The sequence below is a fragment of the Oncorhynchus keta genome, chromosome 34 (genome assembly GCF_023373465.1).
Source record: "Oncorhynchus keta strain PuntledgeMale-10-30-2019 chromosome 34, Oket_V2, whole genome shotgun sequence".
NCBI lineage: Eukaryota > Metazoa > Chordata > Actinopteri > Salmoniformes > Salmonidae > Oncorhynchus > Oncorhynchus keta.
The window spans coordinates 40,611,119-40,628,410 of record NC_068454.1 but is presented as its reverse complement, the minus strand read 5'-3'; the positions used below and the strand labels follow the sequence as shown (position 1 = coordinate 40,628,410).

Genomic DNA, 17,292 nt, shown 5'->3' with positions numbered 1-17,292 from the left:
TGTTACAGATGCCTACTCCCCCATTTATAATGAAAATTACCACATATTGCAATCATTCAAATAAATTAAATGAATGTTTAATAATGCAATGACTATTATAATACAATACAATTAAATACAGGAAGAGAGAAGATATTTGGATGAAAATATACAATCTATAAATCAGCTGGCTTAATACATGGATGATACTAAACACATTTTAAGCTATATAAATACAATCATCTCTCGATTCTTTTTCCATAGTTTAGGTAGGATCAGTTTCCACAACTCATAGGCTACCACTAACTTGTTCAGGGTAATCTAATTATCCATATCTCTGTGATGGCTGACCATTTCAACTGATGGGTAACTTCACTGAGTTCAGGTTGGTGTTGAATGTACAATATCATTCAACCAAATTGACACTTACGCATGAGATACTATCAAAGTTGTTATGATTAGGATTTTATCAAGGGCAAATGGGAATATCATGAAGTACCTGTAATGGCTGCACACAAAATACTTAATGATATAGTATTAGTTTGAGAGAACATTTATCAAACAAAGTGTTCTATTTGTTATGACACTCATGTCTCACTAGCATTCAAGTGTAATTATTATGTGAGATAGAGAGTGGTTTGGGACTTCGGCCGGTGACACACCCCGTAGGCTATGCTGCCGTCCATCAATCATAACACATCTTAATGGGCCTTGTCAAACGCGATTCAGTAAACTGTAAAGGGTGGGTCACCAGATTGATTTGTCCTCGACGGCAAGGCAGGCAGGAAGCGTGATTTCGGAGGAAGTGAAACGACTTTAGACGCTTTTCAGCTTTAACTCCGTTCCATTGGAGCAGGGGCACAGGTGGCTTATCAGAGTGTAGCAGTTTGTGCAGTGCAGTCCTCCTTGGTTTGATTTGACAAGACAAGTCATTTTTGAGGAGGGGCTGTTTGGTTCCCCCCGAGGGGCTGCATTGGGGGAAGCTGGGGGGGCAGGAGCAGAACAGCAGATGCTTTCACTGAGGGGAGAGAAGCCACACTATGGTCTATACAGGAACAACTACATAATACAGACAGAGAAGGAGAAAATGTCACAATCTCTGACTGCAGTGCAATACATATAGTGTGTAAAGTTACATGTATTTCAAACCATCTAAACCACCCCAAAAAATATGTTTATATAATGAATTAAAATCATGTGCATATGTCTAAGAGTGTTATAGAAAACAGGAGACCACCACATTAGAGAGAATGAATTGATCAAACCAAGATAAGTCCTATATAGTGTATTGTTATAACACCATGCATTTGTGAGCTAATCATGTTCAAGGTCCCCAGACAAAGAGGGGTCTAAATGGGGTCATACTACAATATCCGACACACTAAAGAATAGTTGGGTTGTTTTTTTAACCCATCATTTAGAGTGTATATGCTTTCTGAGCATCTGATATGGTACGAACACTGTCAGGCAGGTTTCCATTAAACCCCAGACTGATCAATGGGACTAGGACGTCACACATCAATCCTGGAAAAAGCAACCTTGCTCATCACATTGGTTTCAGTGGTTCACCATTGGGGGCTCCAAGAGTCAATCTCCAACAAGGTGCTAATGTCACACATTTTCTCTCAATGTGCCCTGTCAATTATGACGTTTCCACACTTTCAATAGAATATACTGCAAAAATAAATGTGGTGATATTAAAATAATAAACAGTACATGTTTAATATATTGATACAGTATAAAATGTTATCATTTGAAGGGTTTTGTAATCAGAATGATCTGAAATAGTCATACTGTGGCCATGATTGTTTGAAATGAACACAGAGCAGATTGATGGAAAATCAGAATCGCTCAAACTGAAAACGTCAACATAATTACACGATGAATTTATTTCAATAAACAAAGATAAACTACTGTTGTTTTATTATATATCCACCTTTCATGCATTTAACCACTCACTATTTACAAATGTTCAATAGGAAACCCATTAGACACATTGACTAAATCATTATACTGACTTGCATATTGTATGCAAAAAACACATAGGTATTTTTCAAAAACATTAATTCATCCCCATTGCTTTAGCAATACGAGACAGTGTTAGAAGTAAAAAACGATTGTCACTTAGGCTATAACAATAGGCTATAACAATCTAGTGGGTCCAATTGAAATGATAGTACAATTCAATTGACATTGTTTGTTTGTCTTTAACAAAAAGTGAAAGATGATTTTGGCTATATACTTCTTGGAGATGTGTGTCCTTAAAATGTTTAGCCCTACCCCTAATTTGTCCTCTGACTGTTCAGTCACCCGCTGGATCCTACATTTTCGTCAACTGACAAGAAAAGAACAATGGAGACTGGATTTTATGTGAAAATTGAGCTCCGTCTATGCTGTTGGTGAAAACTGGATTAATCATCTGGGCATCAGTGGTAGAACAAATAATTTTGACAAAGTCTCCAAAAGCGCTCTTTGGGCCACTAATATGCCCCAACAATGACTGTTTCTACCTCTTTGGATGGTCTTCTGTCCGTCACCAAAAAGTTGATCATTCCCTCTGACTTAATGAGAAGGTTGCAGCCCAAAAAGAATATACCGAAAACCACCGTGAGCGATAACACGCACATAACGGCAATCTGGACAACTCTCATGAGAAAGAGACTTCTCTCATCCGGAGTCGGCGCCACGAAACCATTATCAGTCACCACTGATGAAAAGTTACAACAAAAAATATCTTCAGTCTTATTGAAAAGTCCTGAGCTCTCCGTTTGATTGAAAGCGGTAGAATTCATATCCACTTTTCAACGTTCAGTTGGCACCACAAATAACAGCCAAAAGCGCACTTTCAAGCACAATTTCAGAAAAATTCCACACAAGCGCAGAAAAAAATGAAGAGTGAGAACCAGGAGATTGAAATGCCACCTTTAAATCTGGTATAGGTCTTCTGGTGTGTATCAAACTGCTTTGGCATACCTTTCCAAATGTCCTCTTCCCAGCCACAGTGCATTTATGATGTTCCAGCAACCCATGGTTATTATAACCTACCTGGTTGGGTGAAACCATTTCAGGACGCACAGGAGAGTGCTGTTTTCCAAGAGTGTATAGTAGTAGCGCCACCATGAGCATGATCAATGAAACACAGAATGCGTAAATGGATGGCTGAAAACCCTGCACCTGCCCATTCCATCCAGTCCAATAATGGGGAAAATAAATGCAATTTGGTGAAAAAGTGCAATTTTGGATTCAATATCCAATATTGGTTTACATTTTTATAATGTAGCAAATTTTTGATTTTATATTGTTATTGTCAGTTAATACAGTCTCAACCTCTGTCGAATTCGCGTCGTGACTCTTTAATTTCATATGTGCGCAGAGTGTACTTGATCTCGCTCTCACGCCGGTGCCGGGTAATCAGGCTCAGAGCTTTTATTTTGGAATCATTCCATTGGTCCATATGGACGTCAAGCCTAAATCTTTCGTCCCTACACTCCGGGCTAGCTAAATCAAGTGTACATTATGATCAATACTGTAATGAAACAGCAGGGAGCAGGTCTCGAACCCTCGACCTTCTAGCTCGTGCGGCAGGGTCGATTTCCGCGTTTATAAACCCAGGGTGGTTACAATACTTTCACTGACATCTAGTGGATGTCAAATGGTGTATCTAAAACGAATTAATTAATTTAATTGTAATTAATGTATCCTTTAGAAAATACATGCATATATTGATGTTTTCCAAAGTATATCCAAATGCAATCAATTCTAGTCTGAACTATGCCTTTTTAATTATACTTACTATGCCCAATATTTGACCCAAACTATAGTCTTTGACCTACTGTACATGTACTCTATTGGTATAAATGCCTGACTTTTTACTGTTACGTGTTGTTGGAGCTGAAAGCTGAATGAATGTTATATTATTGAGATAATAAAGACTTGAAAAATATGCCTACTGAAGCTTCCCTGGTTCCAAACTAAATCATCAGCAGATGGCAGTATAGTACTTGATGTAGAAAAGTGACACCATTGTATGTAACCTCCTCTCAGAGCATTTCGTAATTATTCTGTACACAAATCCGGGAATCTCCAATTTGGATGATACAGTACATCAAGTTTGGTATGGTTACGTTGGACACATGGTTAATTTAGGCAAAAAGAAAAGGTTTAGAAGACGGGTGGATATTTAACGTGAACGTCTACCAATCCAAAGTTTGCAAGTTCAAATCTCATCATGGACAACTTTAGAGTTTTAGCAACTTTTAAACGACTTCCTACTTTTTAGCTACTTTGTCACATCTTTAGCATGTTAGCTAACTATCCCCCTTAACCCTTTTAGATAACCCTTCGACTAACCCGAACCGTAACCCTTTTATCTATAACCCTTCCCTTAACCATAACCCCTAGCCTAGCTAACGTTAGCCACCTAGCTAGAATTTGTAACATCATATTTTCGCAAATTGGTAACATATTGTACATTTGACTAATTCGTAACATATTGTATATTTTGCAAATGTGTAACATATAATACAAATTGTAATTCAAAAACATATCATAAGAAATGAGCGATTGGCATCCAAAAATGAATACATGCAATATTAAATGGAGAATCTCAGATTTACTTACAGAATAATACGAAATGCTCTGAGACCAGGTTGTGGCATGAGAACAGAGCAATGCTAACATAGTAAACCTAGGTATAGGTAACAAAACTGGCACTCAAAACATTTTCTGTTCAGTTTTGCTGTGATGATAATTAGGGCCAGATTGAGAAATGATTAATTCTTCTGGATAATATTGGTTTGTATAACGTGCCAACTTTGCTCCTAATTTAGGTTGAATTGATTTTGAATTGTTCATATATCAACTCAAATTTTGGAAACACCAAACGACAATCACACAATTTGAACAAAGACTTTATAACTATCTACTGACTATTTAACGTTATAGATCCTAAATATTAACTCATTATTAACTGTCTATAAACTACTTATATTTTCAGATATAGCCTACAAATAATTCATACCACGAATATATTATATTATGTATCGTAGGATATTTCAATATGTCGTGTGTAACCTATGTATTTGAGTTTTGTGCTTTAGGCTATTTCCCATATGATGCACACTGAAAGAAATACATTTACCAGACGCCCTTGATGCTCAGGATCAGCAGGACTTCCTGATCGACGTGACTTGCAACCAATTACAGATGAATAAAAGGACTATTGCCTCTATAGTTTTCATGGTAGATTGCACCAGAACGTATCGACTGTCCGTTACCCCGTTATACATTATTCTTTCCGAGAACAGGTGGATACAAAGACATATCATTTGGCGCTGCATAGAATGTTCTAGATTTACAGGGGAACTTGTTTAGGCTACAATATATCGGTAGTCTACGTGTCGCGTCGGGGGGACTGCGGTACATCTGAAGACGGACTAGCAAAGACTGTCAAGCAAGGAAGATTGCCAACCAGCAACATCATCGGGACGTAAAATTATGCTCTTCATTCAGATACAGGTTTCCCGTCTGCGGAACATTTGGATTGATAGTTTGACTTACCATTTCAACCATTCAAAAATGATTAGTGAATTACATTAGTGCTGTTAACCCAATGCAACACGTTGCTGGCAAGCGAGACATCATTGTGCCATTAATTGATTACAATAAGGCATATTTTCTGTAAGTATTGTACAAAATGACATGTTTCTTGAATGACGTGCTTTCATCTTTCAGCATTCAGACAATGTCATAAGAGATGGCTACAGTAGAAATGTTCATTAGGAATATAGCATGTTCTAGTGTTCCGTCTATTAATTACTAGATTCTAGACTGTCAATTAGATATTGCAGGAATGTAAGGTCCTGTATCAGCCTGCTGCTGATATAGTCTGTATCTACAATATTTGTTGTAACAATGTCGCTAAGCGTTCCAATTAGATAATCGTAGTCTTGAATGTAGGAATGAGATCGATGAGCTGTAGCTTGGATATACACCTGTCCTTCTGCAGCAGTTTGAATTCGATACCCTACTCATCCATCAAGATTGTTGTGGAGGTCCGATATCAAAAGGATGACATTTTGCCACACGATTGTTCTAGCAATTTACCTTTCGATATAGTCTTGTGAGGCCGGGTTGAGGGTCATTCAAAAATGGGAAAATCTTTGACACAAATAGCTTCGCTTTTTTGTTGTTGCTTCTCTTCACTTATTGAACAGTCATTGAAAACAGATGGCCTATTGTAATGATTGAATTGCAATTTCAGTATTACTTCCTGAATTGACTGCCTTGTATTCAAATTGAACCCAACCCTGCAGTGAGACACTGGTAACAGTTGAAGTGTTAGTAGCCAGTGGGTTCTCAAAATAGGTCAACAAGTTAAGTCTCACTTAGCCTATTTGTTATGGACACGTTGTCTTTAGATCAGTTCAGCTGTATAAAAGACAACAGATGAATCGATATGTTCCCTTTTAGCCTCTATTTATCGGTCTGCTGCTGAGTGGAGGGAGTGTGCGCTTGGCTTTCCACCATATCACACCCTGTGGGTTGTCTCTCACTTCATAATGGTCTCGATGAATCGATTGGTACGATACTTACATTACGTCCTCTTCCTGGGGGTCTACCGTCCTATAGGTTTTCCGGTCCAACCCTCATACAGCAAAGGCTCGTACTACCATCCTGATCTCGTGAGCTTGGGATGGATACAAGTGCACAGAATGGGCACCTGGAGGAAAATGGGGGAGGGTCATGCTTTTTCAATTTCAGTCAAGGGGAGGGTCATGTACTTTGTAAATAATGAAATGTTGATATTTGTCAGTGTTTTGGAACTTGTTGCTTATTAGGCTATATATCGATGTGTGGCCGATGCCGCCCCTCATCTCTGATTCTCCGCTGGGCGTATAGCCTATAGGCTATTTAGTGTGGTCTCAATCAAACGATCCATAGCCTATAGGCTATTTAGTGTGGTCTCAATCAAACGATCCATAGCCTATAGGCTACGAAGTGCATGCTCGGAGAAGAACCGAACAAAGTTATATTCATAAGATAGCTTCTGGGATGGTGTAAATACAACTAGGCTGCATTACACACGGCAATGGATATTACAATCCTGAGCCCCGGCCTGCTCTGTTCTTGCTGATTCCATTTTTTTTGTGTGTGCTGCCTAACCAATGGCTGTGCTGTGTAGGTCTATGATGGCAGTTCAGGAGGGGAGTCAAAGGCTTCTTCTGAAAATAATTTATGAATAGGCCTAGTCCAAATAATGAAGTCTTGCACGCGGACTGGCCTATAGCCTATGCTCTGTTCGGTTTGAGAATGAGAGTGCGAAGCGACATCCTTCTATAGCCGAGGAGACAAAAAAAAATGGACTTTGCTTGAAAAGTAATCTAATTCTGTCCATATCAATTGATTAAAGATATTCACTTTCTGTACAGTAGAAGATGTTTAAACCCAGACAGCTTTTAGGGAAACACTTGTGACCCTCTCAAGTTGGGTTAAGCCATGGAAGAAGAGGAGCCAGCAGTGTCACTAGGTCTACTCTGTCTGGGTAGGTTAACTTGTGGAAGTACCATGCTCAGATTCCTAACGAAGTCTCAGATTCAATTATTTGCAAAAAAGGGGACAGTTTCATTGCAGACAAGACACACTGATTTAGAATTGTAGAAATATGATCAGATGAACACATGGGCCTATCTCTCTGTCCATTCTTAGCCTGTCATTTCGGGGATGTGTGTGGTATTTCAAAATATTCTGCTAATATGTCAAATGATGTAGAATTGTATGAAATGTTTATAAAAGGCCATTTCTTCTTGGACCTGTAAATACGATGATCTTTCCATGTCTACTCTTGTCTACGGTGGTATGCGAACCCACAACCTTCTGGCCCACAGCCCTGTGCTCTCTCAAAGTTCATTCGTTGCCATGTAGCCTAATGCTTACAGGACAAAGAACAGTTTCTAAAACTGCATATCTAAGGCGCTGGTCTGTCCAATAAGTGAAGGTAAATGGTAGACATGTTCTCTGCTATCCATTTGATGTTTTCATTATTATTTTAGATATAGGGGAAGGTCACTTGTTTTTTTTCAAGCGTTCGGGGAGGGTTGAGGTCAAATATATCTTGCTGAACGGATGGCCATCCATTTTTCATTTCAGAGAGTTCCGATTTTCTCCTTGTAACTCTTATTATAAATAACGTTCACTCCCTAAGTTCACCAGATCAGGATGGTAGTGTGAGGCTAACCAAAGCACACCTGTTTTTACTAATTAGCTGCGCACCCAGACCTTTAAATAGCTGAATCAGGTATGTTGGGTTACGGCTGGACTGAACCTACAGGACGGTATCTCCAGGATGAGAGTTGTGGGGCCCTGCCCAATAGATATGCCACTAAAGTATTCCCTTGTGTACTTTAGTAGCACAGCCCACCTCTTCCCTTTGTTATTGACATCGTCACGGCACCCCATTGGATCGGAGCGACGGACGGACTTAAGAGGATCAGCCCTCTAGTCCATCCTGATAATCATTTCCTGTACCCTGAATGCCTGACGCTGGACGATTTGTGCTGATTTATCCTTTTCTGAACATTGTAAAAGATTGGGCTCAACGTGCTCCCTGTCACAATGCTTATATCAGTGGCCCTGGAGTGTACCTAAGTGAGCTTGTATTAAGAGTTCAGTCTGCTTCTTGAGTGAAGAATCATGTACTTCAGATAATTCTGCATCTGGGATTCCAGAATAAACCAGTCAGAAATGATAGAGAACATTAGAGCTGAATTGCCATTGTTTGAACTTTAGAGCAGCCTTGTTTGATGTGTAGGAGTATGGATACAGTCAAACAGTAACTGTCAGTGTCAGAGGTGCCAAAAAATGTAACACTTCTGGCCCGTGGGTTAAAGCGTCAAAGCATCGCCACGGTCAATAAGGTTTGTGTTGTTCCGACAAGTGTTTTCAGCTGAAATGTATGCTGTAATGAGGGGAGAGACCTTGTTGTAGTGCACTGCTCAACAGACAGGAAATATTCATCCGTGCAGATGGTTGGACTAATGACCCAGCCGCTTCAGAGGGGGAACGCGAGCGTCGCCTCCAAGCCTGGTTGGTGGCACCAGACCCAAACATTGCACTCGACAGTTCTAAGCAGATGGCCGCGGGAAAACACAGCAGACATGTTTCCGAGTTTTTATTTTTTTCCTCTCTGCAGAAATTAGCATAGAATTCAATATGATGAAAGTAATGCGTGGAGTAAGGTTCCAGCGGTCTAGTGTTACTAGGCGTTGGTCTCTTTGATTTCAATCAGATTCATCATGTCTTTGAAATGGAGGATTTGAATACCTTATCACCGGAATCTATACATTTTTATGGTTTGCGAAAAGGCCGCAACAGATGACAGACAGCATTGCACACAAAGGAGTCTTTATTTTATTAGACTGCCATTCTCAAGGCCATTTTGGGGCTTATGTCCCACCTTAATGTCCTGTAAATGTGGTTAAGCTTTGTAGGCCTACTTATGACAGAAAGTGGCCAATGATGAACCATTGTCAGTGTGACTGTTGTTTGCGGGGCTGTGACGCTACTAATAAACATGACTGGGCGACCAGGCTTTTTTTTGGAAGCGATAACAGTTAACTCAGGACAGGCTTGTCATCTACTGTGATTGACGTATACAGGAAGCAGAGGGGGATGTTGTGAGCGCAACGGCGTTCAGGGAGGGTTGAGGTCAACTATATCTTGCTGAACGGATGGCCATCCATTTTTCATTTCAGAGAGGTCCGATTTTCTCCATGTAGCCCTTATTACAAATAACGTTCACTCCCTAAGTTCACCAGATCAGGATGGTAGTGTGAGGCTAACCAAAGCACACCTGTTTTTACTAATTAGCTGCTCACCCAGACCTTTAAATAGCGGAATCAGGTATGTTGGGTTAGGCCTGGACTGAACCTACAGGACAGTATCTCTGTTTTTGGAAGCGATAAGAGTTAACTCAGGACAGGCTTGTCATCTACTGTGATGGACGTATACAGGAAGCAGAGAGGGATGTTGTGAGCGCAAAGACTGCACTACGCTGCACCTACGCAGCAGGAGAATGATAAGGAAATGGGAGAGTCAGATGTCCTTCTGGGGATGAGTCTAGAGGAGTGTTATAAGAACCATCCATTGGCATAGGGCCTTGAGCATATTGGAGGATGATGTGGGTAAACAAAAATGCGCGCACACACACACGCACACACACACACACACACACACACACACACACACACACACACACACACACACACACACACACACACACACACACACACACACACACACACACACACACACACACACACACACACACACACACACACACACACACACACACACCACTTCAACGTACACCAACGGGGTTTCTGTTTTCAGTTGTATTTTTGCATGTGGTTATGTGACCGCGTTTATGGAAAGTCAATGCCCCACAGAACACTCCAATACCAGAATTGGTGTGTAGGACAGAAATATTTGATAGCCTTTTAATGCCATTTAATATGGTCTAATCCCCCCCCCACCCCCCGAAACGAAAACGCAAGACTTTGGGATCATGGATAGCTCTTATTGCTTTACAGGCCATTTAAAGGGAAAGTACCACAGTGTAGACCTTTCAGTCAAAGCAACCTTCTTGTACATCATAACATTGGATCGGAGATGAACATTTGTAGGAGGAAAATAGAAAACGTGCAAAGCATGCTCTATTTCAGTTGTGATCTAATCCATCACTATCGTAACAAAGTTGTCAGGTGGATATGAATTAATATTATGAAAAGAGTGTCCATTTTGTTAACATTGTCTATTTATTCTCTTCGGACTGTTTCTTTTAGAGCGGTCTTGTCCGGCACATCTATTGTGATTTTACACACACACACACACAGTTTCATACAGGGAGAATTGAATGCAGCTTGTTGCCTCTGTAAACCAGTAATTCTCCTTAGAGAAAGTCACATTACATAGCAAATTGTTTTTTTTTTCATGCGGAATACTAGTGAGGTATTCATTTCATTCCATTGAGATTTCTGTTCCGCACAAACATTCTCATTGGACTGAAATCTATCTGCCTGGTCTAGGCAAATCTGCCAATAAACCACAGATGATATGCAGACTCTCTGAGGAAGGAATTAGCTTTCGGCTTTTCTCTCTCAAATGGAAAAATACCAAGTCATTGTCAACAACCGTGTTCCATACGAAAATACATGTTCAAAGGAAGTTAGCTGTTGGTGAAATCAATGAATTCTCCTCAGTTTCATTGTCACAATGTTCCCTCTTAACATTTCATCAATTAAATGTTTTCTTTTCATTTCTCAAAGTTCTCGCTCCAACCAGGTCTGTGTGTTTTTCTCTCCTCTCTCTGTAGTGGGATGACATCCTGGTGTGTCTCCCCTCCGTTACCTTGTTTAGACTCCAGAGTTCCTGCTTTCTGTCAGGGTCCAGCCTGCTGATTCCTCTCTGCCGCCACGTCACGTCACGGGGGGCCGATGCGGCGTTTCGTATACTGTAAGGTGGTGCTCACCACCTCGCTTGTCTGGGTGCTGGTGGATGTCTTCCTGCTGCTCTACTTCAGTGAATGTAATAAATGTGACGACAGGAAGGACCACTCGCTGCTGCCTGCTCTCAGAGGTGAGCCCGAAATTGAATCAACTTTATTTATCCCAGGAGGTGAAATGAGGTTTCTCACCAGCAAGACACAAACAACTACACCAAAAGCATACTTCAGAGACGCATAGACAATGCACCGATGGTTGGTGAAACAAGCACAACGGATGACTTCCATAGAAGCCAATGGATTTGATACTCTAGTCTTAAAACCTAATCAAACATACAGTCGAGCGTTTGCTCTGTAGATGTGGGTTTGTGGCCCTGCGAAACAGTCACCATGACTCAGGCTAGACAGACATTTATTTGACACAGATTTGCCAGCTCGACACGGTAGTCCAAGTAGTTGTCCGATGTAAACACAGGAGTCCTATACAAATTACACTATTCTCATGCTTTTACTTTTGGGAAGTTTGGAGAACAAACACCAAAGTAACTTCAAAGAAAAGCAATGGAGTTACTAATAAACTTGTTGAATCTCAGCCTGTGTGCACAATTAAGAGAAAAACACTTGAGAATGAGTAAAGGGTTGAGTTTCAAATGGCACCCTATTCCCTGTATACTACACTACTTTTGACCAGCGTTCATTGGGCTCTGGTTGAAGCTAGTGCACTTTATAGGGAATAGGGTACCATTTGGGATACACTATGCCTTGATCCAACTGTTGGCTTCAGTTGGATCTTCCGTATCCCTGGTTAATCAAGCTTATCCACAGGAGTGTCCTTTCCTTCTTTGGCCCAGTATTTCCCGACATGGCCTTTCCAGTAAGCAGGTTTACAAGTGGCCCGCTAAGCTGCTTTCAAGGTTGGAATTGGGGAGAAACCTCTGCCAGAATGAAGCTAAAAAGTTACGTGGCCTTCTCGATTCCAGACTCATTTCCATCACAACAAGGGCCTGAAGTTAGAGTACATACGAGTTACTTATGCTGTTAGTTGAATTGAAATGGTGTTATCCGGTTTGGCACATGCGCTCAGCATTGAGGTCATTTTCCGACTAAATATGTCAGTGTAAGCTTTTGGGGGAATTAATGGCTTAGGATTTTGGCAGTCTGTCACCTATTCTCTCTGTTGCTTTAAGAGGCTCCAATGAACATTGTAAAATGTATTTGGTTGGCCTAATGGTCTTTGATCCTTGTATTACACATGTTAATATTATTTAGTTTAGGCCTTTTTTTGACATTCTTAAAGGGATAGTTCACCAATATGTAATTTGGGTGAATCCCTTAAATAAAGTGCAGGAAACATTATGAACCCTCAGAACAGCCTCAATTCATCAGGGCATGGACTCTACAAGGCGTCGAAAGCGTTCCACAGGGATGCTGGCCCATGTTGACTCCATTGCTTCCCACAGCTGTGTCAAGTTGGCTGGATGTCCTTTGGATGATAGACCATTCTTGATACACACAGGAAACTGTTGAGTGATGCAGTTCTTGACACAAACCGGTGCGCCTGGCACGTACTACCATACCCTATTCAAAGGCACTTCAAACTTTTGTCTTTCCCATTCAACCTCTGAATGGCACACAAACACAAATCAAATCGTAATGGTCACATACACATGGTTAGCAGATGATAATGCGAGTGTAGCGAAATGCTTGTGCTTCTAGTTCCGACAGTGCAGTAGTAACTAACTAGCAATCTAACAATTTCCCAACAACTACCTAATACAGACAAATCTAAAGGGGTAAATGAGAACATGTACATATAAATATATTGATGACCGAGCGGCATAGGCAAGGCGCAATAGATGGTATAAAATACAGTATATACACTTATGAGTAATGTAAGATATGTGGCATTATTTAAAGTGCCATTGTTTAAAGTAACTAGTGATCCTTTTATTAAAGTGGCAGTGATTGGGTATCAATGTAGGCAGCAGCCTCTCTGAGTTATTGATGGCTGTTTAGCAGTCTGATGGCCTTGAGATAGAAGCTGTTTTTCAGTCTCTCGGTCACAGCTTTGATGCAGCTGTACTGACCTCGCCTTCTGGATGGTAGCGGTGTGAACAGGCAGTAGCTTGGTTGGTTGTTGTCCTTGATGATCTTTTTGGCCTTCCTGTGACATCGGGTGCTGTAGGTGTCATGGAGGGCAGATAGTTTGCCTTTAGTGATGCGTTGTGCAGACCACACCACCCTCTGGAGAGGCTTTTTTATTTTTTATTTTCACCTTTATTTAACCAGGTAGGCTAGTTGAGAACAAGTTCTCATTTGCAACTGCGACCTGGCCAAGATAAAGCATAGCAGTGTGAATAGACAACACAGAGTTACACATGGAGTAAACAATTAACAAGTCAATAACACAGTAGGAAAAAGAGGGAAGTCTATATACATTGTGTGCAAAAGGAGGAGGTAGGCGAATAATTACAATTTTGCAGATTAACACTGGAGTGATAAATGATCAGATGGTCATGTACAGGTAGAGATATTGGTGTGCAAAAGAGCAGAAACGTAAATAAATAAAAACAGTATGGGGATGAGGTAGGTAAAAATGGGTGGGCTATTTACCGATAGACTATGTACAGCTGCAGCGATCGGTTAGCTGCTCAGATAGCAGATGTTTGAAGTTGGTGAGGGAGATAAAAGTCTCAAACTTCAGCGATTTTTGCAATTCGTTCCAGTCACAGGCAGCAGAGAACTGGAACGAAAGGCGGCCAAATGAGGTGTTGGCTTTAGGGATGATCAGTGAGATACACCTGCTGGAGCGAGTGCTACGGATGGGTGTTGCCATCGTGACCAGTGAACTGAGATAAGGCGGAGCTTTACCTAGCATGGACTTGTAGATGACCTGGAGCCAGTGGGTCTGGCGACGAATATGTAGCGAGGGCCAGCCGACTAGAGCATACAAGTCGCAGTGGTGGGTGGTATAAGGTGCTTTAGTGACAAAACGGATGGCACTGTGATAACCTGCATCCAGTTTGCTGAGTAGAGTGTTGGAAGCCATTTTGTAGATGACATCGCCGAAGTCGAGGATCGGTAGGATAGTCAGTTTTACTAGGGTAAATTTGGCGGCGTGAGTGAAGGAGGCTTTGTTGCGGAATAGAAAGCCGACTCTTGATTTGTTTTTCGATTGGAGATGTTTGATATGCGTCTGGAAGGAGAGATTACAGTCTAGCCAGACACCTAGGTACTTATAGATGTCCACATATTCAAGGTCGGAACCATCCAGGGTGGTGATGCTGGTCAGGCGTGCGGGTGCAGGCAGCGAACGGTTGAAAAGCATGCATTTGGTTTTACTAGCGTGCAAGAGCAGTTGGAGGCCACGGAAGGAGTGTTGTATGGCATTGAAGCTCGTTTGGAGGTTAGATAGCACAGTGTCCAAGGACGGGCCGGAAGTATATAGAATGGTGTCGTCTGCGTAGAGGTGGATCAGGGAATCGCCCCCAGCAAGAGCAACATCATTGATATATACAGAGAAAAGAGTCGGCCCGAGAATTGAACCCTGTGGCACCCCATAGAGACTGCCAGAGGACCGGACATCATGCCCTCCGATTTGACACACTGAACTCTGTCTGCAAAGTAATTGGTGAACCAGGCAAGGCAGTCATCCGAAAAATCGAGGCTACTGAGTCTGCCGATAAGAATATGGTGATTGACAGAGTCGAAAGCCTTGGCAAGGTCGATGAAGACGGCTGCACAGTACTGTCTTTTATCAATGGCGGTTATGATATCGTTTAGTACCTTGAGCGTGGCTGAGGTGCACCCGTGACCGGCTCGTCTGCCAGATTGCACAGCGGAGAAGGTACGGTGGGATTCGAGATGGTCAGTGACCTGTTTGTTGACTTGGCTTTCGAAGACCTTAGATAGGCATGGCAGGATGGATATAGGTCTGTAACAGTTTGGGTCCAGGTTGTCTCCCCCTTTGAAGAGGGGGATGACTGCGGCAGCTTTCAATCCTTGAGGATCTCAGATGATATGAAAGGTTGAACAGGCTGGGGATGGGGTTGCACAATGGCAGCGGATAGTTTCAGAAATAGAGGGTCCAGATTGTCAAGCCCAGCTGATTTGTACGGGTCCAGATTTTGCAGCTCTTTCAGAACATCTGCTATCTGGATTTGGGTAAAGGAGAGGCTTGGGCGAGTAGCTGCGGGGGGGGCGGAGCTGTTGGCCGAGGTTGGAGTAGCCAGGCGGAAGGCATGGCCAGCCGTTGAGAAATGCTTGTTGAAGTTTTCGATAATCATGGATTTATCGGTGGTGACCGTGTTACCTAGCCTCAGTGCAGTGGGCAGCTGGAAGGAGGTTTCTATTGTTCTCCATGGACTTCACAGTGTCCCAGAACTTTTTGGCGTTGGAGCTACAGGATGCAAACTTCTGCCTGAAGAAGCTGGCCTTAGCTTTCCTGACTGACTGCGTGTATTGGTTCCTGACTTCCCTGAACAGTTGCATATCGCGGGGACTATTCGATGCTATTGCAGTCCGCCACAGGATGTTTTTGTGCTGGTCGAGGGCAGTCAGTCAAGAACCAGAGCTATATCTGTTCTTAGTTCTGCATTTTTGAACGGAGCATGCTTATCTAAACTGGTGAGGAAGTTACTTTTAAAGAATGACTGGCATCCTCAACTGGGGATGAGGTCAATGTCCTTCCAGGATACCCGGGCCAGGTCGATTAGAAAGGCCTGCTCACAGAAGTGTTTTAGGGAGCGTTTGACAGTGATGAGGGGTGGTGTTTGACTGCGGCTCCGTAGCGGATACAGGCAATGAGGCAGTGATCGCTGAGATCCTGGTTGAAGACAGCGGAGGTTTATTTGGAGGGCCAGTTGGTCAGGATGACGTCCATGAGGGTGCCCTTGTTTAAAGAAATGCTTGTTGAAGATTTAGGGTGTACCTGGTGGGTTCCTTGATGATTTGGGAGATTGAGGGCATCTAGCTTAGATTGTAGGACTGCCGGGGTGTTAAGCATATCCCAGTGGTCACCAACAGAACAAACTCTGAAGTTGGGGGCTACAGGTTTCCAGCAAGCTGGGACTGAGGGGGTCTAGCCGGCAAAGTGAAGACTTATTTCTGGAGAGAGTAATTTTCCTTAGTAGTTTGAACTGTTTGGGTATGGACCTGGTTGACATTACTTTGAGGCTTCTCTGAACAGTAGACTGCAACTATCCCCCTTTGGCAGTTCTATCTTGACGGAAGATGTTATAGTTGGGTCCGCCAATCTCAGGATGTTGGTGGCCTTCCTGAGCCAGGTTCAGACACGGGGACATCAGGGTTAGCAGAGTGTGCTAAAGCAGTGAGTAAAACAAACTTAGGGAGGAGGCTTCTGATGTTGACATGCATGAAACCAAGGCTTTTTCGATCACAGACGTCAACAAATGAGGGTGCCTGGGGACATGCAGGCCCTGGGTTTACCTCCACATCACCCGCGAAACAGAGGAGGAGTATTATGAGGGTGCGGCTAAAGCTATCAAAACTGGTCGCCTAGAGCGTTGGGGACAGTGAATAAAAGGAGCAGATTTCTGGGCATGGTAGAATATATTCAGAGCATAATGCGCAGACAGGGGTATGGTGGGGTGCGGGTACAGCGGAGGTAAGCCCAGGCACTGGGTGATGATGAAAGAGGTTGTATCTCTGGACATGCTGGTTGTAATGGGTGAGGTCACCGCATGTGTGGGAGGTGGGACAAAGGAGGTATCATGGGTATGAAGAGTGGAACTAGGGGCTCTATTGTAAACTAAAAAAATGATAACTAACCTGAACAACAGTATACAAGGCAT

The 17,292-nt window shown here is 42.3% G+C and overlaps 2 protein-coding genes across 4 annotated transcripts in view; one reads left to right on the top strand and one right to left on the bottom strand.

Moving 5' to 3' along the window:
• Positions 1–1,047: 1,047 nt before the first annotated feature.
• rprma (reprimo, TP53 dependent G2 arrest mediator candidate a) lies at positions 1,048–3,076 on the bottom strand. The gene has a single exon (XM_035749127.1). It carries the CDS (start codon positions 2,769–2,771, stop codon positions 2,460–2,462), a length of 312 nt encoding a protein of 103 aa, XP_035605020.1. The 5' UTR covers positions 2,772–3,076; the 3' UTR covers positions 1,048–2,459.
• A 2,107-nt stretch (positions 3,077–5,183) lies between these two features.
• LOC118367133 (polypeptide N-acetylgalactosaminyltransferase 13-like) overlaps positions 5,184–17,292 on the top strand; it is a 55,435-nt gene continuing 43,326 nt past the window's right edge. The window contains exons 1-2 of one of the 3 annotated variants that reach the window (XM_035750209.2): positions 5,184–5,658; positions 11,351–11,613. In XM_035750209.2, coding sequence (XP_035606102.1) covers positions 11,472–11,613 — 142 coding nt within the window. In that variant the 5' untranslated portion in view covers positions 5,184–5,658; positions 11,351–11,471. The remainder of the gene's footprint in view (positions 5,659–11,350; positions 11,614–17,292) is intronic. The other 2 variants (XM_035750210.2, XM_035750211.2) reach the window with 2 other exon arrangements.

What these genes read in the sequence shown, in the direction of transcription:
- rprma (XM_035749127.1), bottom strand. Translation starts at nt 2,771, where the DNA reads ATGAATTCTACCGCTTTCAATCAAACGGAGAGCTCAGGACTTTTCAAT.